The sequence below is a fragment of the Microchirus variegatus genome, assembly GCF_963457635.1.
Source record: "Microchirus variegatus genome assembly, chromosome: 8".
In the NCBI taxonomy this organism is placed as follows: Eukaryota; Metazoa; Chordata; class Actinopteri; order Pleuronectiformes; family Soleidae; genus Microchirus; species Microchirus variegatus.
The window spans coordinates 20,525,139-20,549,479 of record NC_139809.1 but is presented as its reverse complement, the minus strand read 5'-3'; the positions used below and the strand labels follow the sequence as shown (position 1 = coordinate 20,549,479).

General features: G+C 39.4%; 1 protein-coding gene across 1 annotated transcript in view; it reads left to right on the top strand.

Moving 5' to 3' along the window:
* LOC310931075 (voltage-dependent calcium channel subunit alpha-2/delta-1) overlaps nt 1-24,341 on the top strand; it is a gene marked incomplete at both ends in the record, with an annotated part of 144,429 nt that overhangs the window by 56,040 nt on the left and 64,048 nt on the right. Inside the window, 3 exons of the mRNA XM_083894161.1 lie at nt 4,819-4,878; nt 7,663-7,698; nt 10,308-10,437. Of these exons, the coding sequence (XP_083750287.1) occupies nt 4,819-4,878; nt 7,663-7,698; nt 10,308-10,437 (226 nt within the window). The remainder of the gene's footprint in view (nt 1-4,818; nt 4,879-7,662; nt 7,699-10,307; nt 10,438-24,341) is intronic.

Below are 24,341 nucleotides of genomic sequence, written 5' to 3'. Positions count from 1 at the left end.
CTGGAAACAAATCAGATCCCACTTTAGGCTCAAACCTATTTCTCAGGCCTTGGCCATAGATAGAAATCCCACTTTTACCCCTTCCAGAATGGGCGGAGCATTCTCTGTCTGGAGTCAGAAAGGTATTAAATTTGTTGGAGATCTATATATACAAGGTGTTTTTGCCTCATTTTCACAACTACAGCAGAAATACGAATTAGGAAATAACAATTTTTTTCAATATTTGCAAATCAGGGATTATATACGAAAACATGTAAAGGAGTTTCAGATAGAGTCGAGAACATCAATAGATGATTGTTTGAAACTATCATCAAGACTACCAAAATTGATTACACACATTTATCATACTCTCTTATCATTAAGCTCCCCCTCTCCCAACATACATAGATGCAAATGGGAAAAAGAACTTGGTGAACCAATTACAAATGAGCTATGGAACAGCGCCTTGGAAAAGATTAATACCTGCTCTTTCAGTGCAAGACACTGTCTCATTCAATTTAAAGTTATCTATAAGTTACACTTTTCAAAGGAAAAACTACATAACATATACCCAGAAATATCACCTATGTGTGATAAATGCAACTCCTCTGTTGCAACTCACCTTCATAGTTATGCTTTGTGCCCAAAAATTTATTCTTTTTGGTGTGATGTTTTCGGTATAATGTCTGACGTCATGGGAACAATGATTGAGCCAGATCCTATACTCATTGTTCTTGGTGTATCTGAAACTTTCAGGGCATTCTCCAAAGCACAACAGCGTTTTATTTCATATTGCCTCATAATAGCAAAAAAACTGATCCTCACATTATGGAAGAATGTAAACGCACCCACATCAAAGTTGTGGCTAGACAGCTTTACAAATACACTCCATCTAGAAAGGATAAGGCACATCCTGAAAGACAGACTTCAACATTTTGATAAAACCTGGCAACCCTTCACATCATACCTTACACAAACTCAACGCAACAGCCCATCTTATAATATGCAGTAAGCAGCGTTGACGCAGTTTAGAGTAGGGTCTTCGGGGGGGGGGGGGGGGAGGGTGGGTCCTAGTCAACCTGATATGTCCTTTATGTTACATTGTCTATTTTGTTTGTTTTCTATGTTTTGTTTTGTTTTCTCTGTTGTGTTTTATCAGCATACAATATCCTCTTCGACTTTGTGAGCATACTTATAAGCAAAAAAAAAGGAGCCTGAAATGTATTAATGATTGTACCTGTATCTTGAATGCTCAATAAAATATATCTGAAAAAAAAAAAAGAGTACGCCTTTAATGTGTACGCCACCATCTTGCGTCACAGTGTTTCTACTGCAGCCTGAAAAGAAAAACCAGAAACAGAATGTGATTCTGCCTTTTTGAGTGGAAGCTTGCAAGGCAAACAAAGGACAACAATATGCTTTTTTGTATGGGAAGGCCACTGTAATTCCCTCACACTCTTGCGGAGAAAGCGGAGGGTGCATGGGGGAGTCCTTCATTTGTCTCAATCTGCAGTCTCACTATAATATATCACTTATTCTAACACTGAACCATTAAGTGGAACATTATTACAGTCTTAAATATCTTTTTTTTTTTTCATAAAGAATAAAACTAATATGAAAAACCAAGGTTTTGCTGAGAAAACGCTCACAGTGTGGGTGCATTCTTAGCAAAATGAGAGGATCTGTGCACTGTCCAGGTATACCCAGGTTCCTTTATACTACTTGAACTCCTGCTATGGTAAAGCAATCTAATAGTCATATTTTTAATTTGGTTTGCAAGGTCACAACAATATAGTGAAGTATGTGGACAGATGTGAAGATGTGGACATTTTAAGTAGTTACAAGACAAAGAAAAATGCCACTCAGAGCAATTAAATAGTTTGGATATGCACCCGTTTTTATGGGTTCTCATCTCCTCACCAAGTTCAGAATAAATGTTTTTGTAAAATATTTTAAATACAGTAACAGATGTAGACATAAATCAGTGGTACAGTTTTACCACTGTAAGTACTGAACACAACAATTGTTGCAATATGAACACATTATTTGTGAACATGATAATTTCACGATCACTTATTTGTGTCGTTGTATGAGTGTATGTGTGTGTTTATGGCTGGAATAGTGTTTATACTTAGCTGCTGACGGCTAGTACAGAGGATGTGGAGACAGGTTTGGAACACAGCCCAGAACTGGAGGCCAAAGGGATTGGGACTGTTAAACAAGAATGGAACCTTTGCCGACAGCACACACATGGTCACAGACGCAGTTTAACACAGTCATACCCACAGAGCAAGCAGAATGACATACTGTACACGAACAGCATCTCACCCAGTTATGTCTCACGCACAGATCTTGGATGTCTGATGCTATAGTTGCTTTATTCTACAGTCCAGCAGATGGATATGAGAATGACTTTGAGCCAAATCTTCATCTTCCCAATTCTATGATTCATTCATAATGCATCATCACTGTGTGGAGTTTCTCTGAAGCTATTATAAGCCTTGGTTGTCGAAAGTTGTATTTGAGTTCATTGAAGGACAATGCTTTCCTCCACAGGCTTGAGGTTACCTCTCAGAGACTAAACAGGCTCAGCTTTGATCAGTGTCGATTTACCTGGGTGAATATGTCCACACACAACGTTGAGCAGAAATATTTGTTTTGGTTTGCTTCTCTACCTGCACCTGCCTTGTCAACAGAGATCAAACCCCCTTATCCCTTCTGTGTGAGTGTACCTACCAGTAGAAATTAAGCTTTGAGCAGGAGATGTGAACAACATCATAATTTATTTTTTTCCACACTGGAGATGTTTTTTGTGGCATTGTGCTCGATAAGACTAGTGTTTATTGGCACAGTGGTAAAGATCAGTGATGTTTTCTTTTGCAAAAATTCACTAGTATGTGATCCTAGAAGACACAGTGGCTAGGATTGTTGCGTCACAAGGTCACTGATTCAAATAGTGGTTGCACCAAGGGCCTTTCTCTGTGCAGTTTTCATGTCCTCGCTGTGTGTATGTGGGCTCTGAATACTGCGGTTTCCACCTAAAAACACGCTATTTGGTAATAGGGTTCTTTGGACACACTAAATTGGTGTGAATGCGAGTTTTGGAAATTCACATTGTCAAGCATTCCAGCTTGACAGAAAAAATATTCTTTCTCCAGAGTTTTCTGAGTGTGTTTATACCAGTGGTACCAGTGGTACTGTCTTCAGAGAACACCCCCCTTGTTTTCCACTATTTTGGTTTAGTCCAGCCCAGTGGGTTGTTGTCGCTCCGTGGCTCATGAGAGACAGACAGATTAGTGTTGCCAAACATGACTTATCATTTAAAAACGCTAAGCTAAGGTTGCTCCGTCTGTTTTGAGTATGAACATATCAGAATTATTAGCATATTTCAATGTTTTAGTCTAATAATCGTTGATTGGTTTTATAACTGCAGGCGCATCCGCTCGTAACAGCGGCATCGTCCCGCGGTCTATTTGTGTCTCAGCTGCGCTGCGCTGTTCGGTCTCGCTCTGTATTCCTCAACAGTTATTGTGCTGATATTACTAGTTATTTTCGGATATCACGGGCTATGATATTGCGCAGATGAACGTAATGCAAAACGCTGTCAGAGCCGTCAGACTCTGTTGAACTCCAGCCGGCTGCGGGTCTTTTCAAATTAAGAGCCGCAGCCGCACAGTACCCCCTCGTCGATTAGTCGATTTTTGGTCGAAATTTTCAGGGCTTTAGTCGACCAAGAGTTTCTTTGGTTGATTACAGACCTACAGTGCTTACTACAATAAACTTTAAGACTTTTACAATTGAGCTGTGCATTTGTGAGTTTAACAATGAGAGTAGAGAGCGAAGTTCTTTCACAGCAATGCTGTTCTGTTATACAGGGAAGATTTGTCTGGTAATTATAAATTAGAAATATACATTTTCCAGTTGTCTATTGTGATACAGATATTATTAATTTACAGATCTCATTTGAGATGGACTATGTGTCAGGAAAGAGTGTAGTCTCCTCCCACTTCCAAGAGGTGTGACGATGATGATGTGACCAAGTAGATCAAAATGTCTCTGTATGCAAATGGATAGACCTACAACCAATCTGAAGTATGCAGAGACAGTTTTCTAATTACTTTTCAAATGACTCTGTGGATCAAGTAGCTCAAATTGGAAGCAACTGCCAAATAACTAGCTGTACTTCGGTGGCTGCTGTGTTGGATGTCACTCTCTCATCATCATGTTAAGCCGCCTCACCGATGCACCAAGGAAAAAAAAAAGTTTGATTCCTTTTTTTGGGAGATGTAGTTGGCCAAAACAGCATCCTTGCCAGACCTGCAGAGCAAAATGAAATCACTGGCCGACTCAGCTAGGTCAACCCATAAGAGAAAATATGCAGTGTACAATATACAATACAAATATACTTTTTCCAATGATCTGCTTTTTCTTAACTCTGTTGACAACCCTGTTACACTTCATTTCACTCACTCTCTCTCACTACCACACACACGCACACGGGTGGACAGGTCCCCACCGGTCTGTGTGCAGTCACGTCAAGGTCCCCACCGGAATATAAAAACAAGAACACACACACACACACACACACACACAAAATTCGCCTGTACAGCCTTTTCATTTTGACATTATTGCACTCTGTGGTGCGGCCCATCAGTGAACAGACCATGATAGCCCTGTGGTTTGTGCTCTGCAAGTGACATCATAATAATTACTCTGTCTTTGGAATGGTCTCCATTGTGCCTTTTAACATACTTGCTTTTGCTCAGGTTTGCTATTAATAGACAGATACAGACTGTGTGCAGTGTCCCATCTAAATCCTTGTCATTTTTCACTCCCCAGAAACTGGCCACAGCTGCGGAGAAACTGCAGATGGCACATGCTTGGAAGGATGATTTTGAGGTAACAGAAGGACACATGCCTTCACACAAAATATTTTCATGCAGAGTATATAATCGGGATAGTTTGACTGGTGAATGGGCTGACATGTTTAAACTTTAAGAAATTATATTATAAAAGACTTTGTTATACTTTTATAGTATAAGTTTTTTTCAATCTCAATGATACAAAGTGTAAATACAAATCTCGCTCTGTTTTTCATTTTAAAGGGATAAAATATGAATTAGTTTTGTCTTCAAAATTATTTTATTATTTTAAACATGACCATGAATTTGTTTTGAATGAGTGCTCAGCAAAAACCATTCAACCCTTTATATACTGTATACAGCTCTGGACACCGCATGACTCAGTTTGCTCACAGTACCATGTATTAATAAATTAATGGTACCAGTGCCATTTTCAACCTTTAAGAGGTCACAGTTCACTTTGAAGCTGCTGAGATTTAACAATATATTACATAACGTGACAGACTGAATATATCTGATATATCCCAGGTGCTTTTCATGAGAATGGAAATAGCCAGCAGACATTATTCCAGACTTGCAGCATTAGATCTTTAACATTCTGATAAACTTCCCTTTATTCTACTCCAGACAATGCTTATCACAATAAAAGCATGTACAATAAGTAGGATATTTAGCGTTGGAGTCTGTAACGACGTTAAAGTTGGCATCTTCATCTACTACAGCTTTCTGGTTTGGAGTTTGGGGGAAACTTAATAGAAACTTAAGTTGTAATTGTGTCCCTTACTTTGTCAATGTTTTATAAATGTCAGTGTGTCTTTAACACCTTTAACATCAGTAAGAAGTGTAAAAACGTTAGTTCCATTTCCCTTAGGTTTCCCCTTCAGTGAAGCCATGAATCTGGATGCAAACGTCAGCGTCATGATTATGGACACTACTTGATATGACATTATCGCTCTACAAGTGGAAACCATAGTCTGTTGGTGCATTACTCACGTTGAATGTGTTTTATAGCAGTTGTCCACAACTGCTTTGGCATCCTGGTTGATTTGGCTATCCACCATCTTCACTTTTTATGAAAACAGATGGTGTAGAGGCAAGTTTCCTGACATATTGCCTTCTATATATTCTGCTGGTTATACTGTATAAGTATATGGACATAAAGAGTGTCATTATCTGCCAAAATGGATGGAAGTCACTTTGGCTGTGTGACATTATTTACTAGCGATGAATAATATTGGACTTTTTGCAGATGTCTGGTATGCTGATATATTGGGAGTGCTTGGGCCAATAACCAATACTGATATCTATACATTTTTCCCTGTGCCCGACTGCAGAGGTAATTTAGTCTCTTCTGTAGTAACATTAACATTTTGACATTTTGCATAATCATGTTGTAGTCATATCGGCCGATCAAAGTGTTTTCGCCAATATTTGCATACCAATATCATACTGATAATATTTTGTCTCTCTATTAGCTACCTGAGCTCTTTAGTTACATATTATGCTGAATTGAAATGGAGAGTTACGCTTCCAGTGACGTGCGGCCAGGGTAGGCAGGGTTGGCAGTGCCTACCCTAGGCTGTCAGGGAAAATTTGAGGTTGAGGTCATGTAAGGTTTTATTCTTTTTTTTAAATTTTGTATTTTTTAATTTCAGATAACTTTGAATGTGTTCTCATTTTCATAGTCTAATGAAATTGACTCAACAGCGCTGTTTTCTGGTCAGACAGCGGCTGCACAAGCCGTTCGCCATAGCGTTCTATTACAGAGAAAAGGCTCTGCCTTTCTGTCTCATCGCCGTGCATGGGACTGTTTGCGCATGCGCACTCAATTACGGCCTGCACGGCCCCTCATAGATGGTTGTAAAGCATAATCAAACAACCAATCTGACTCTTCCAGCTTTCTTTTTTCAATTCATCATGTCCACATGTTTTTTGTTTTTTTTGCAGTAATAATGTATGGTTATCATCACTGATCTATACTACTGTATGTTGGTAAAACAGGGTGTCTCACACCTTCTATTGATTTGGACAGCCTAAACAAAACATTATCCCTGACGCTAACCTTAACAATTTAATGCTTAACCATTACCTTAAACTAACCACAATAAACCCTATACTTTATCAGTTCCTCAAAAAGGTTCTGCCTCATTAAGACCAGGTTGTGGACTACTGGTCCTGACACAGTCAGTGTTTATGCCAGAAAACGTCCTAAAGAGGTAACAAATACAAGAACGCACACACACAGCTATTGCAAACACAAGGCACGTAGTCTAAATTTACTCACCATAAATTGTCTGAGTAGGTTTAATATGTTGGCATCTGCATGTAATTAGCAGTGATTACAGTTCTATGACTTAATAGCTTTAGCACACGTTCGCATATACATGGCATGTCATGCTTCTCATTTTAAATGACGAATACTCTGCTTTCAAGAACCACAGTTGGGAGATTAACAGAGAGAAAAGCAGCAGTTAGGGAAAAAATAGGTGACACAGAGACTGTTATATATGTGTATCTAAGCTGTGAATTGCTGTGTTGCTTTCTCAATGGCTGTACAATTGTTCCCTGGAGCATTGCTAATGACTCCAGCTATACACAGACACAGTGAAATAAAGGACACCCAGTTTTACTCAAACAGGATTTATTCGATTAGCAGCAGAGATTAGTGTCTTCATTAACACAAAACTGGGGACAAATGGAGTTGCCTGCTACAAACAAGGAAAAAAACAGTTAATAAATTCATTAATTTAACATTAATGTTAGGTTTCTTTGAGAAACAGCCATAAAGCATGCCCAAAGTGATATCTGTGCTTGTTCACAGGATGATGAAATTTCCTACTACAACGCAAAGGACAATGTGAGTGTGCTTTTTTTTCCCCTTTTGCCCAATTGCTCTTCTTCCATTTAAGCCCCTGCAAACACACAGGTCACACTCGGAGCACGGGCCTGGAACATGGACTCCACCATTCTTCTCCTTCTATTCATGTCTGAAATGTCTTTTTTTTTTTCTCACTCACGGTTTCCATCACCACCTCAGCTTTTTACCGCAGTCCCTCCCTCTTTTGCTTCTTTTCATTCCACATAGCATCCACCCTCTCTCAGGTGAAGAGGTTTCTGCCATGTTCTTCTCTAATTGACAGATGAGATGTATGAGGTGGCTACACTGCTGCTTTATTAGGAAGTGACTGTTCGTACTCTCGCTTTCTCTCTCCCTCCCCCCTCTTTCTTGTTCTCTCTCTCTCTTCCTTTACCCCACCATAATACCTCCCTCTCTCCCTTGCATTCTTTCCTATCTCATCATGGTTTCCTTCATCTATCTCCTACATCTGCACTGCTGTCTCTGATGTAAATGGGTGAATGTAGGTAGATAGGCACACAGTGCACATACGTAGGCATCCATACCTCCCTGCGGATGCTCTTCAGTCAGATGCTTGTTAAGTTCCTGTATTTATAAAGAAACATATTATGTATATGCATTTTTTCTCACATTTATTCTTATAACTGTGAAATAAACAGCATGGAATGTCATGTGAAATGATTTACACCTCACATTCTACTCTGTACCTAATATGCTTGTTGTACATGTTCTGAATACACTCTGTATATAATGTTCTTTTTTAAATCATCTTATTTGTTAATATTTGTTTCTGTATTCATGTATTTCCTATATTTCCTGGTGTTCAAAGGGCATTGCATATAGCATTCCTAATTTTCCCACTGTGACTAATAAAGGACAATTTTATCCGTCATGATGTGATGATGCTTTAGCGGCGAGGAGGAGGATGCCACGTATTATGAGAGGCCGTTTGAGAAATAATTTAGTCTTGCACTCACATGTTGCATCATAGTCTCTCAGAAACACTAGTATAGTCATGTACATTTACTATCATACTCTCTTTCACGCTATTATGGATGCAACAACATGAAAGTGAATGTATGAGACAATGATATGCAGTGTATGCAAGTATACTAGTATGTGTGACAGAGTTTGATTGAAACCAAAGTCAACTTGAATTTCCAGTTTCTAATTGGCTTATCAGGATGTCTCTCCAGGCGGATCTCAAGCACAATGTCCCGCCTCTTCTGGACCACGGTCGATGAGGAAATGCAGCGGATCTTCAGACATGGAGCAACAGGTGTATCAGGCCGGAGTGGATCCTCTGCTGAGGCTGCTGTAGCCTGCATCTGACAGCCGTCAGCCACATGAAACACTTGTGGTCGTGGGCAAAGTTTACAACAAACTCCAGCAATGTTATCACATCACGGGCAGAGTGCAGCGGCTCTTCACAGAATGCGAGTGGGATGATGCTGCATTCAATACAACTCAGAAACACGGGACATGGGACCCGTCCTGTACTGGTTCAAAACGGGACGCGCTTTTTAATATGGTGTGAAGGGTGGCAACCTGCCACAGGACATTATCACGGCAGACTACAACTACCAGGAGGGCGATCAATGTGCCATCACTTCAATCCTCCATTCAGAGAAAAAGGCTAAATTAAGTGCAGGTCGGTACGACCCGTGTTTTTTCCGAGTTGTATTGAATGCAACATCATCCCACTCGCATTCTGTGAAGAACTGCTGCACTCTTCCCATGATCTGATAAAATCGCTGGAGTTTGTTGTAAACTGTGCCCGCGACCACGAGTGTCGAATGTGGCTGACGGCTGTCAGATGTAGGCTACAGCAGCCTCAGGAGAGGAGCCGCTACCGGCCTGATACACCTGTTGCACCAGGTCCAGGATCTCTGCAGGTTTCAACAAGTCAAATATTAGACTTTTTAAGACTTTTTTAATACCATAATGAATACAACTTAAGACCCAGTTCAAATCCATACTGGCAAAGAGTACAAAAGACATGAAGGAAAATTGGCAAATCCTGCACTTACCCATCATATGCAAGCAATTTGGCTTAGCTGTGGGCTTTCATTAAGTTTTCTCCGCTGCTATGCTAAGCTGTAACACAATGCGGCGCACGCACAGCACACTAGCTAGTGTGCCCACCTTGATAAATTCTCACCGGGCAGCACAGGTGGCCTACTTTAGTTCTGTGTTGTAGTAGTTTATGCATATTTTAAATAAAAGTAACGTGAATAGATTTTTAAGGCCTTTCAAAATTGTATTTAAGACCTTTAATACAATTTTAGGAGAATTTAAGACATTTTAAGGTCTAAAATTCAAATTATTGGATTTAAGACTTTTTAAGATCCACTGCATCTCCTCATCAACCACGTTCCAGAGGACGTGGGACATTGTATTTGGGATTTGGCGGGAGAGACAACCTGATAAGCCAATTAGAAACTGAAAATTCAAGTTGACTTCTGTTTCAATCAAACTCTGTCACACATACTAGTATACTCGCATACACTGCATATCATTCTCAAACGGCCTCTCATAGCGTATGATGTCTTAAAAGTACAGTCAGCGTCAGTCTACATTTTTATCTTTTTTTTTTTTTTTACCTCCAGCTGGATGCAAATGAGACAGAAGGAAGAAAATACAGGATCCGACCAGATTTTAAAGAGGACCTGCTATTTAGACGTCTGACTGATCACAACCACACGGCTGTCCACATCCCCACCGACATCTATGATGGCTGTGAGTACACACACGCACACACTAGGGATGGGAATCTTCATCATCGAAGCGATACGATATGCATCTCGATACTGCCAAAAATTTGATACATTAACGATTCATGAAATTACCAGCGATACGATACGATACGATTCTCCCACCTATTGCGATACAGTACGATTTAATTTTAACGCAATGCGATGCAGTGTGATATGATATGATACGATGCGATGCAGAAGAAAATTACACTATGGAATACAAAGTAGTTCTCAAGTTATGTCACTTAAAGCATTAAAGCTGGCTGTGATTTACTGCATGTTTTACTTTGAAACATGGGAAATACAACAGAGATCAGAGGGAGCTTGATTTTGCTGAGACACACTGCTTTGAAGCAGAGACAATGGATTGTTCACAGGTATCTCTGGAACTGATACAAGTATAACCTTTAACAAAAATCTGAAAAAGATTACTGTTATGTATGAGCTGAAATGTGTTATACCGTTTGCTACCAGTAGATGGCACTAAGCAACTAGTGCATACGTTGTTGGGTTCTTGTTTACAATTAAAGAAGCACTGAAGAAGAGTGAATGTGTCTGCCTAGCTCTGTGTGTAAAAGCAGAGGCAATTCTAGAGTCTGTAGGGGCCCTAGGAAAAAATTCCCACGGGGCCCTTCCAACCAGTGTTCATCACCATTATGTTACAAATAATCTGACACCAACGAAAAATGTGTGACTTTTCAATTTCAAAATGGATGAAATAACATGGAAAAACCTTGTAATTAAAAAGTATGTGAAAATATAAATGTAAAGAATACAATACTGTAAATAGCTTTTAAAAAACGATATAAACTCAGTAAAAAAATACGTTACACTGTAAAGAACCCACATTATAACCCACAAACAATATAAATATATAGAACAATAAAATACTGTAAATAACTGAAAATAAAACAAATATAAACTGAGTAAAAAAGATATGCATTACACTGCAAATAATCCTCTTCATTTTCCAACTTGCAGAACGATAACTTCACAGAGGTTAAAGTGAGGTGGGGCCCCTTTAGGGAGGTTTCCTACTGAGATGTCATTCCGAATTGCCCATTGTTTTTTATGGGGGACGGGGAGGCGGCTGGTCACTGCACATTTCAGTAAAAACAGCCCTCATGCTCCGAGTGTCGGGGGCCCCCTATCGCCTCGGGGCCCCAAGCAGTTGCCTGCCTTGCCTGTTCACAAGCTGCGCCTCTATGTAAAAGTGTTTACATATTAACATAAACGGGAGCAACATAACAACAACTCTGTCTCGACGGGGTTTGGGAAACATTCAAGTCATGTCACCGCTTCAGGTGAGGAGTTAAGTTTGTTGTGCTACCGATGTATTTAACAGCGACACAGCACAATTTACATATCGCATTTATATGTAAATTGCGCATTTATCCAGCTCTCCACCACGCTTGTAAAAACCGAAACTTTTCCACACACTTGACTTAAAGGGACAATATGTAGTATTTATGGGTTTATATTACCCAAAATCCACTTTTGTATACATATTATGTGCTCCTGCATTGTCTAGTCGCTGTATAATATTCTTTGTTTCATTTTCGTAGTGTTTCAAAAAGTCATTTAAAATAACATGGTCGCGGGCCACGGTTGCATAGCCACTGTTAGCAGCGAGACGCCATGTTTCTATCGGAGCCTGTAAGGACAAACACGAGAGAACAAATCAAGCGTCTCTTTACTTGTAGCGGAAGTCCCGCCTCCTCTCTCTCCGCTTCGTCTGCTATGGCCGCGGTAGCTCGCCCTCTCCCTCGCCTCATGAACCTAATCTGCTGACACGGAGAAAGACAACGAGGACGACATTTGACCAGCTGCGGATACCGTAGCGCTCAGGGTGAGCAGAGCAGCAGGTCTTTGTTGTAAATTTCAGCCTCTCCTCTAGATGGCACTATAAACTACTTATTTCCCCTTTAACGCCAACCAACGAGTGTATCACTTCAGGTTTTTCCTTCATGTCTCTACCATCTCTGACCTGACTCGCCGCCTCGGGCTGCGCAGAGAACTCAAACAAGAAATAGACCAGTTTTTTATATACGTTTTTAATAATAGATATTATTCGGTTCATATCGATGCAGATGTTTTAGATACGATACATCTCTAGTTCATTCGGATTTTGAACCGATGCAGACGTTTGCCATTGCCATTGACATAATGCGGTACTTAGGCACCTTACCCTAATCTTAACCATCACAACCAAATGCCCAAAGCTAACCCTTAACTTAACTTAACCTAATTCTGACCTCAACCCCAAAACCAGGTTCCTGACCCATAAACAGCCCCTTTAAGGTACCGTTTATTTTCCCCTAACCTTTCTTGGCCAAACAAGGACAATGAACAATTTACATGCATCACACTTTATCATCTATATAACTTTTGCAATATGTATATTGCACATGTTGATGTTGCAATGGCATTATTTTTCCGATATATTGTGCAGCCCTTGTGGCAACCATATATGCAGCTGATGAATCAAAACATCATGAAATATTCATGACAGATGAGCAAATTAGCTCATAGTTAAATGATGGTTTTAAGAAGCTGGAACAACATAAAATAACTTTTTTATCCCACACTCCCCTGTCTCTTGGCAAAGCTGTGTGTCCTTGGGATGAAGACGAACAAAGCACCCGTCTCATGAAATGGATTCATATATTGTACACTGACAGCCTTTGTCTGCAGGCAAATCTCCAAATGTGGCTGTAGCATGATAATGAGTCTTCTGATTCATGTGCTGAGGTTTGTTAATAATCACTTTGAAGCATGATGTAGTCATTGATATGAGCTAAAAAGTAGAAAAGTATGCTTATTTATAAGCAGAAAAACTTGACTTGACTATACTGAATACACAAATATGTATCCTTAATTTTATACTGTTATATTGTATACTGTGAAATTAAAGTGGCTGAACTACTTTGCCTTAGCCCATTAGCAATATGTTAACCTGGCTAACAGCAGACTGCATCTCAGTTTCATTCGAACACAGTTACCTTCCACTTCCAAGATGTAGTTTAAAATGCCTCTGTACATAATTTGTTAGACTGACAAACTATCCGACCAATGATCCAGATGACGTATGTAGAGTGATGGAAAATGTATTGATAAAAGGGATTGTTTTACTTTTCTAAGAGTAATGGCTTTGTACTAATGCCATCTAAGGGCCTGATTTACTAAAGCTTTGCGTGTGCAAAAACGCGCGCAAACTGGATTGCACACGCAAATTTGCATTAATGTTGATCTACTAACAGGCCGCAACGAGCATTGCGTCTCACAGACAGGCAATACAGCACTCGTAATCCATTTAGCGGTCTTGCCTTAATGCATACGCAATGTGGGGCGTTTACATGCAATTTTGCGTGTGCTGGGAGTAGAAAATGTTTATATAATATGTCATTTTAGCACGGGCAAAGTGATTTATGAAACCTGAAACTAATAGCAAGCAGGTGCTTATTTTTGCGTCTATAATTAGCACGTTTGAAAGCCGGGTCTCAAGTGGCACAGCGGTGCACACAAATGTCTGCGGTTATGCACATAGTACTTCTGCGCCCCTGCTGAAGCATAATCTGAGAAATCCATAAACAAAAATACTTTTTTTAAATGAGGACATTACGCTTTTCCAGAGCATGTACAACTACGCGTTGACAGATGACACACATTCATTTCATATTTGGTATATCTGAATAAAATTAAATATAGATATACATAGGAGAAATGCATGTTTGTACTGGTATGGGCTTACCTTGGTCTGCAATTTGTGGTTCAAGGATGTCATATCCCTCGATCCCAGTCTCGATCTGGTCATCGCAGAACGTCATCTGTACTTGCTGTTCAGTGGCTTCGAATTTCATTTTGCTCTTCCGTTGAGCCTGCTCTTTCTCTTTCTTCATGGTAACAACCATTGACGCAAAATCCCCATTTAAATAGAGCAGTCTTAAGCACTTCTGCACCTGTAGTCAATTGCAGTGGCAATCTAGTAGGTCACCCCCAAAACGCAAACCAGCAGCAGGCGCAACCTTTAAGCTTGCACACACAACTCAGCGCTCTCTATTTGGGATCTTAGTAAAATCAGGCCATAAGACGCTTAAAATGGAAGCAACAGTCAAATTGAGACAGTTGCTCTTTGGTGGCCGCCATGTTGGATGTACACAAAAACTCCTAGATGTTGCTTCTTTGTTGTGTTAAGCCCGCCTCTAGTGTGCTCGGAGAAAAAAAACCTGTTTGATTGGTTCCCCTTTTTTTCACGAGATTCGGTAGTGGGCCACACCTGTGTCCTTGCCAGATGGATCTACAGAGACGAATCAAATTGTTGGCAGATTTTGGTGGGTTCACCTTGGCCAGCAAAATGTAGGCTTTAATTACTGTAGTGTTAAAAAAGTTAAATGTTGGCTTTTATATGTACCTGTTTGTAATAAAACAGATGTGCATTTACTAAAGAGTGCAATTGACTTGTTTTGATGAAAGTACATCCTTGACCATGTCATCAAGACGTGGTGACATTTACCTTGAGTGTTTCAGTATAATTTGATTCTTGGGAGCGTCTCTGACATTAACACAAGAAAAGTTGAATGTCAATGACTTAAGGATTGTCTGGTGAATATCTTTGCTGTGGTATAATTATTTATTACGTATGAGCCACTTTCTTTTCCGGCATTTTGACATTTTAGGAAGTTGAGTGACGCTTGCATCTTAGTGTGACGCGGAAGGAGAGACGACTAGTAGTATTTTGCCTAAGGATGCTTCCCCAGGACAAATGCTTCTTAGTGAGTCAAACACTAACTCACACATATGTGGTGGAGGCATTAAGTGCAATGCTTATCATTCAATTTGAAGAGCTCTTGAGCAAGGTTTTTATCTCTGTTGCTGATGGTGTTTTTGTTGGACAAAGTGCAAATAACAATGTGTGACATCACATCGTCATCATTGAAGCAGCATTGGCGACTTTTGCTACACAGTCACTCTGCTAAACCTTGATATCTATTCCTTCATAGCTACCTCATGCACCAAGCCCACCCATTGTAAAGCAAAGTTAATAATATAGTAATACCCAAAATACATGACCAGTTTTAGGATAGTTTCCCTCACCAGGCTGCATTGTCATTGCGTCACTTTTGCTTCTTTATTTTGTGTCGTTATTAACTGTGTCATTGTGCGACTTGCTGTCCGTGTGTCTGTGTTTAAATATTCTGTGATGAGTGTGCAGTGGGATGTGGTGTGTCAGCAGAGATTTGGAAGGGCAGCAGAATTCAGTTAATTCCTCAGCATGGCCCCCGGCCTGCTGGGGAACCGTCTGGCCCCAAGGTTATGCACTTCGCATTTCCTCTGACCCCAGCCACAGGGATGGACCCACACACTGCTGTTAAATGCAGAAGTGAAAGCCTGGTTTATTGCCATACTTTTGAACGTAGTATGACTGTAATTTTTCCATGACACTCCTCTCTACTCCATAATTATTGTAATTTCTACCTCTTTTTTCGAGTGTGATACTGAGATCACGGTATGTACCCATACCAATATCAGTCTGAGTAATATCAGACCTTTTTCGACTATTAATCTTTTCACAAACTTTGTGCTAGCCATTTCAATTATATAATTTTATATTCAATTATAATAATAATAATAATAATAATAATAACAATAATAATAATAAAATAAATATTACAACTGTGCATAAGATATAATAACAGATTTTTGTTTACATTTTACAGTCTGTGCACAGTGAATCTACAGGATTTTTGGATTGTCCGATATCCCGTCTACTCATGTTGAATAGTATCTGACTGATAGTAATACTGACTATTGTATCAACCCATCCCTAGTAAGTATGTGTGTTTGTCTATCAACCTTGAAAACAAAATGTGAGGATTTAGGATTCAGGTTGGAATTAGCCAAGTTAGCCAACGGCAGGGGTCACCAAACTTTTTGGCAAATGGTTTGAGCTACTTAAATGAAATGAAAGTGGCTGAGTGCTACACACTTGAAGCCATTTTATGTATCCAACATCTAAAACTCACCAAAAATATCTTACATTACATGTCATTAAGCAGACTCTTTTATCCAAAGCAACTTACAATTGAGTAGAACCAGCCAGGGGTGGAGTTGAACTTGTGACCGTGATGTCTCTGCACATGGGATGACCGGTCTTAACCACTGAGCTACTCCAACCCATGTCTTAAAACTCACATAGACATTGCATCGCTGTCAATTTTCGGGTCAAAGGTTTTACCATAATTTAGTCAATGATATTAATTTAGGTTCACTGTGATTTAGGCTTTCCAATTATACAAATAAGTCAGTTTTCCCTTGCCACAATTGTCGGATTCATTCAAATTGTCTACTTCAAACTAATATATAGTATACTGTCATTGGTACTTAACTGTAATCCACACTCAGATGAAGGCATGAAGTGAACCACATTGGTGTGTATTTTTTTAAAGTCTTACGCCCTTAAAAAAAATAAGGCCTTTTCACTATTACAACCATCATGAGATGAGTCTTCATTTGGATGGAGTGTCCATTTAGCACTCCCCAAATTCACTTTTTGCTTGAAAGACACCAGGAGCACTTCTGCCACATTTCTCATCTGAAGTGTGAAGTGAATTGCATATTCTTCATTTTCTGAAATGTAAGCATGCTTGCAATAAAAAAGAAAACTACTAACCTCAGACAGTATTCAGTTATATGTTAATTCACGGAACATAAGTGTTTCAATGAAATATAATTGCATTTGGAACAGTTCAATTAATCTGTTTTGTATTGTTTCTGTTTATCCGTCTATGTCTATGTTTTTTTCATTATAATATAATGAAAAAAAGGGAATATTATTCTCTGAAGCTTTGGTCAAGCTACTGGCAAAACATATATAGGAGAGCCCTGGGCTACGGTATTAGAATCGGGGTTAAGGTCAGACATATAGAGCTGAAGAAGGATGAATGTGTTCCACACATGAATAGCAATGTGGGCCTTAGAATGCACTCACACTAGTTCTGTAGATAGTGTCAGATTATGGACACATATGCAGCAGTATGCTTTATATATCTGGAGAAGGGGAAAATGAGAGACTGAGGATCCAAGCTTTATTGAGGTTTTGGATCTTCAATTTGTTCTCCACCCTATAAATGTTCCAGAAATACCTTTTGCTCGGCTGGAGAAAATTGGGTTTTCTGGGCAAAGTGGTAAGGCAAGTTAATAAAATCACCTTCTATAGGCAGCAGCAGCCTGAGATGAATGTACTGTAGGTTTAGAATCAGATGATGGAAAGCTCACCACAAAAGCCACATCTGTCGGTCTAGTGAAGGACACAGCACATGATATGGAGAGATACACAGTATTATATTGATAGCTATTGCATATATGTCCAAAAAGGTGTTCCTAAGTAAATGTTGAATTACCTGGTTAGTTGTGGTCAGTCTGCTGATCAAGTTTGAGTGACACCCTTCAATCTCAAATGTTACACTTTTACAAAAACTCTGTGATTGTCCTGCAGTTCAATTGGTCAATATCTTGATAGCAATCTGTATCTACATGATATATGATCAATATTGTCCATCTATCAATCTGGTGATCAAGCAATCTTTTAAGCAAATTATCCATCAATCAATCTATAACAATCAAGCTTTAAATCCATCTCTCCATCTAATGATCTCTATCAATCCATATAGCAATACAGTATAGCTGTCATTTTTAGTAATCTATCTATCAATCTATCTATCCAGTGATCTTTCCTGCCATCTATCTAGTGATTTAGCAATCAATCTAGTGATCTTTCCAGCAATCTCTCATGGGATCTACCAATCTATTTAGCAATGTATTGATTTTGTAATATAGCGTTTCGGTAATCTATCTGGAAACCTCTAAATTTAGTACATATGACACGTTTAATCAACTGTATTGCCTTCTTGTTGCATGAAGATTAATTGACCATTCCTGTGGTAAATATTGCAGACCCCTGAGCATGATAGCTCAGCAGCAACAGTTTGCTTAGAAAACAAGGCAGTCAGAGAAGGCGTACTTCACCCCATTCACACAACATAGCTTTGGACCAAACTGCTGCTTTCAAATCAGACGTTTAACCAAACCATGGATATGGTGAATCACCTATCTCAGGCGTTAGAGCATCCATCCATCCATCCATCCTCTACCATCATCCATTTTATCGTCCTCAGGAGGGTCGCAAGGGGTGCTGTGCCTAGCTCAGCTGACATAGGGCGTGTAACAATGCATTATATGTTAACCCCGTATTATGTAATCATGTAATAAATTTGCATGCCATTATGTAATAACTACCGCATTTTGTAATAATCTGCCACATTATGTAATACACTTCTTGAACGCATTATGTAATAACAATTGGTGCATTATGTAATAACCAACAGAAATTGACATTAAAACAGCAAAGAAAAAATATATATATATATTACTTATTAGACATACAGCACCAAATACTTAAAGGGTGCTGTATATCCAAATGTGCCCTACTGTGATGCAAAACGTGTCATTTGACTCAGTAGGGCACATTTGGATAAGGGAAAACAGATTTTTTTACAAGTCAGGGAAAAACTGAGGGAGGGAAGCACATTTTCTAAAAAATACTACTGCTATTCTAGCAATACAAAGCCACATTCAAATCGGTGAAGCATCCCTTTAAACATGGGTTGTGCACAGCAGCAGTGGGTAGTCTAGCCTATTTTATAAATGTCATGCCCCATGTAACCTTAACATTCCTTCATAATGCATATTTTCAACACCAACATTAATGCCTACATTAGTGTGGCACTGGCAGTGTCACAAATGGTACTATCATACTATTATAGTATTATTCTGACACAAAAATGTAAGATAGCCTATATTATGCAACTGAATAAAAATGGGCCTTTAAAAAAAAAAAAAAAAAAAAAAAATTCCTATCAATAGATTCATATGTTAGAGAGAGAAGGAAGCATAGCCAAGGAAACCAGATGTTCCTGACAGAAACTTTGGAAGAACAATATTATTGGCTAAATTAGCTGGTGATGACATAGCTAACACATATTAGCATAAATGCTTTTCTTTTCATGTTCATTGAGGATGAGGATACAGTATCTAAATCTAAGTCCTGCTTAGTTTGTAGTACAATAAACAACATAATTCATAGATAATAACTTATGTTTCGGCCTAGCCTAGCCATTGATACACACCATGAGTCCCAATCAGTAACCTTGCAGCATAGTAAGTCAAATGGAATTCGGAAAGGCAGTTCTCTGATGACAACCCCCTCCATACACCGGCAGTTTGGCTATATGCGTGTGAAATGTGAGCCATGGCCTGTTTTAGGTGAAGAACACTGTTAAAATCCACTTTATTATTCTGCAGTTCCAATGTGTGATCAGGCTGAATGTTGCAGCTGGATTTTTTTTTCATTTCGTTGCTATACTTAATTACAGCATTAAAGATAGGCCAAACATGTGTTTAAGTTTTCATTTTGAGTAAAATACACATTATTTTGCTGTTTTAATGTCAATTTGCACAAAGGCAATTCTTGCATTTTGCTAAAAAAAAAAAAAAAATACAACACCCGCATTATGCAGCAACAACTGCAATATGTAATAACTTAAGAAGTTTATTACATAATGCGGCAGATTATTACAAACTGGCAGTTATTACATAATGGCGTGCAAATTTATTACATTATTGCATGATGTGGTGTTATTACATAATGCGTTGTTACAGGGCGATAGGCAGGGTACACCCTGGGGGTTTGCAAGTCCAGGGTCACAGGGCCACATATAGAGCAACCATTCACTCACAAACCTATGGTCAATTTAGAGCATTGGTCTCAAAGTGCGGCCTGCGAGCCAATGGCGGCCCACAGAAACATTAATGGCGGCCCGCAATGAATTACAGTTGATAGTTTTAATCCAGGAGCTACTAAGCTTGTTAAATGTTTATTGGACATTACTGGATACAGACCAATACGTGTAAACTGTAAAATTGTAATCTGGTCATTAAAATGATTACAAATGGGATTCATTTCTGTTTCTTTTCCTTTTTCTTTCCTTTGACGGCCCTCAGTCCAATGTTGGGTTCCTAAATTGGCCCTCAGGTATCAAAACTTTGAGAACCCCTGATTTAGAGTGACCAATTTACCTAAACACCATATTGCATGTTTTTGGACTCTGGGAGGAAGCTGGAGAATCCAGAGAAAATCCACCTAAACTGCATGCAGAAAGGCCCTTGATCAAACCCAGGTCTACCTGCTGCAAAGGCAAGATCTAACCACTACACCAACTGTGTGGTCCGGCATTAGAGCATGTTTATATATATTTTAAAGGAAGTACCATCTCTTTACTGACAAACAGTAGCATGGTGGTTGTTTAAAGAGATGGTATTATGCTTATTTATATCACTGCATATATATTGTATTTTCATGTTGTATTTCATGAAGTGACTGGTATTTCACCTGTGCTGTCCTGATGAGATGAAATCATCACTGGGTGCAGATTTAGTGTGGCATCAAAGCTATTCCAGCAGAGCCAGGGAATTCATTAGTGTCAGTAGCAATATGGGTGGCTTGAGGATACCGTCTCCCTCATGTGGAGATTAGTTTATTAAATAGCATAACTCATGAGTACTCATATACATTTTAATACAAAAAAAACATGTTTGTAATGGGTTACATGTTTTGCACTGCAAGATCTACTCTATATAATGAGGAAAATACATTTAAGTGTACACTTTTGATTGTTTTTTTTACTGTATATTATGTGTGTATATCTTCTCTATTTAAATCACTATTTTGGAGCCTGTTTTAAGGTAAACGTTTTGCACAACTCAAAAGAAATCACACACAGATTTGTAATATCCTCATCGCTTATCAAGGCTTGTGGTGTTATTTTATCTCTTTCCCTTTAAAATCCTGCATTTAATGAGGGAAGTACATTGATGTGTACACACACACACACACACACACACACACACACACACATTCTTGCCCATTCTTCCTTTCTGTAATAAAAACACATGCACTCCTGGCAACCAATGCTTCATTAACTCTACCCTCTAGAGGCATGCATGCAAATGAACAGTGTTTGCTTTGCACATCAATGAGCCACGTCACACTCAATACACAATACCAATCTGTCTCACACACATGTGCACACTTGTGTATTGTATACACCTACTGTGGAGTTGCACAGATACATATACAGTATATAGTATTTGACAGTGGTATAAAGAAAGAAGGGGAAACATTTTTAAAAAAGGATGAAAGAAGAACAGGATAGCGACAGACAGGAAAGAAAGAGTCGGGGTAGCATATGCTGTATCTCCATCCATCATTGTAAGTCTTAAGTGGCTCTGAGGTGTCTGGTTGCTGTGTCATTACATCCATAATGCCAGTTGCCTCTTACAACACATGCTATCAATCACACACTTGGACACATATACACAGGGAGAGGGAGAAAGAGAGCCGTCACTGATTGTTTCAAACAAAACAAACACTTTAAAGGTGTGGTTATTTGTGTCTGTTAATCACCTGAAATACCACTACCCTGTCATTTTTTTGGCCTAAATACCAGCAGTGGCTGATTGCACTGGCTTTGTATTTGCTCATTTGTCCTGATGGGCAAGAGGGATGACACTGAGTGGGCATGTGTGTGAATCTTAACGAATATTTGAATCATGGACTTCCACACACTGTATTTCCAAGTGCAATGCTCTGTGTACCTCAACTGCTATTAGAAAAACCCAGTACAGACATTTGACAAATATCTGAAATTTACCTTGTGTCTCTTTTTCCATAGCATCTCTATTTGCAAATGGTATGTGTACATGACAAAAATAAATTAAGAATAATAAAAGTGGCGAGAAAGTAAGTCGCACTCAACCCTGCTGAGCGAAAAATCCCAAAAAAAAAACCTGATATAAAATATAGTATACCTAAAAAGTGCAGGTGTCCCTAGGTCTTGAAGATGCCAAATCTTGGGCAATCGAGCAGAAGTAGAGGGAAATTACAGAGACAAGCGAAGTTAACTGACTTGGGCGCAAAGCATGGAAAATCAAGCTAGCAAAGCGACTAACGTTAACACGGAGAATCCTGCGAAAGTGAGTTAACCGGAGCTAAAGCAGAAATACTGGCGGCAATACACGGCTTGAAGTCCAAGTTCTCAACCAGACTTGATGGGATCCTGCACGCGATTGAAGAAAACAGAAAAGTGCACAAACAACGGAGACAGTAAGACCTTGTGCGCCAGCAGCTGCGGAGCCTGGGTCTTCGGCACGGCACAATACCCCCGGCCAAACTGGTGATAACTTATAGGGAACAAACACGCACATTTTTACTCATAAATACCACTTTTTTTTCAGGAGTAACTATTCTGATAAAAGTAAAACGGAGCAGGTTAGGGCAGACTACACCTAATTTCTTTTTTCTCTTTTTGTTTTAAACCAGTCCAAGAGAAGACTGAGTGGACTGATCCAGGGATCTGTTCACAACAGTAGCCATTTTCAGTTTTCTACTGTTCAGTATGTTCAATCAATGTTCTAGTGTTTAAATGTGTTCATCCTCTTAAATGTACTTCCTGGAACTGTAGAGGTTTACAAAAAACTAAGAAAATCAAACAGGTTATGAATAAGTTGAAAAATTGTTTTTCTGCAGGAAATGCACACCTTAAAAGAGGACATTGTAAGAATTAGAAGGAAGGTGGCAGGGGAACATCTATGCAGCATCCTTTACAACGCAGGCGAGGGGAGTCGTGACACTAATTTGATCGTCCAGGGATCGCTGCTCTCAGTAAACTGGAACTTGGTTAATATTTACGGCCCCAATACAGATGATCCCAGCTTTTTTTTACAAATGTATTTCTCACACTTGCATCCCTCCCAGGATAATATATAATTGCTGGGGATTGGAATTGTACACTAGACCCAGTCAGGGACAGATCTACAGGTATTGATCAAACTCATAATAGAAGTAGAACAGCCATTCATCATTTCATTAAAGAGTTAAATCTGTTAGACATCTGGAGACACTTGAAACCTAATGATGTTGCCTACTCCTGTCCCTCAAGTACTTATACATACTCACGGATAGATTAATTTTTAATCTCTGCATCATTGGTTTCAAAAATACAGGATTGTTCCTACGGTAGTGTATTAATATCAGACCACGGTCTGTGCTGTATGACATACACAGATGGGAACCTTATTAGAGATCCATCCAGATGGACTTTTAGTCGGAAATGGTATGTGGGAACAGAAATAGATAATTTTTTTAAGGATTATACAACACAAACAACTACATGTGTCAAATGGGATGCTTTTAAAGCCTTCTTGAAGGGTATGTAATAAGTTATACTTCATCCAAATCTAGGAAGTTACGGCAGAAAAGACAGCAACTAGAATCTAGAATACCAATTCCTCAAGAACAGGTGTATAGGAATAGAACCCCAGAGGCAGAAAAAGAATTGAACTTGAATTGAATGACTTCATTCCTCCCATGGGGGGGGGGGGGTGCCTCAGGGTTAGGGTTAGGGTTGCTTCTACAGCAGCCTTTGACACAGGATCCTGCTGGGGTCCCTCAAGGCTCTGTTCTAGGTCCCATCCTATTTTTGCTGTGCGTTTTACCCCTAAGGGAAATTCTGGTCAACCACGACATCTCCTTCCACTGTTATGCCGACGACATCCAGCTGTATCTCCCCCTAAAGGTTGATGGGCAGGCTGCACTCCAGCCATTGCTTGACTGTCTGGCCGACATCAAGGCATGGATGGGTGCAAATTTCCTCAACCTCAATGAGAGCAAGACCGAGATCATTGTTTTTGGCAAAACCTCTCCGGCCTTCCCCACCGATGCCCTGGGCCCTCTCGCCTCTAACATCAGGACTTCTGTCAGAAATCTGGGCG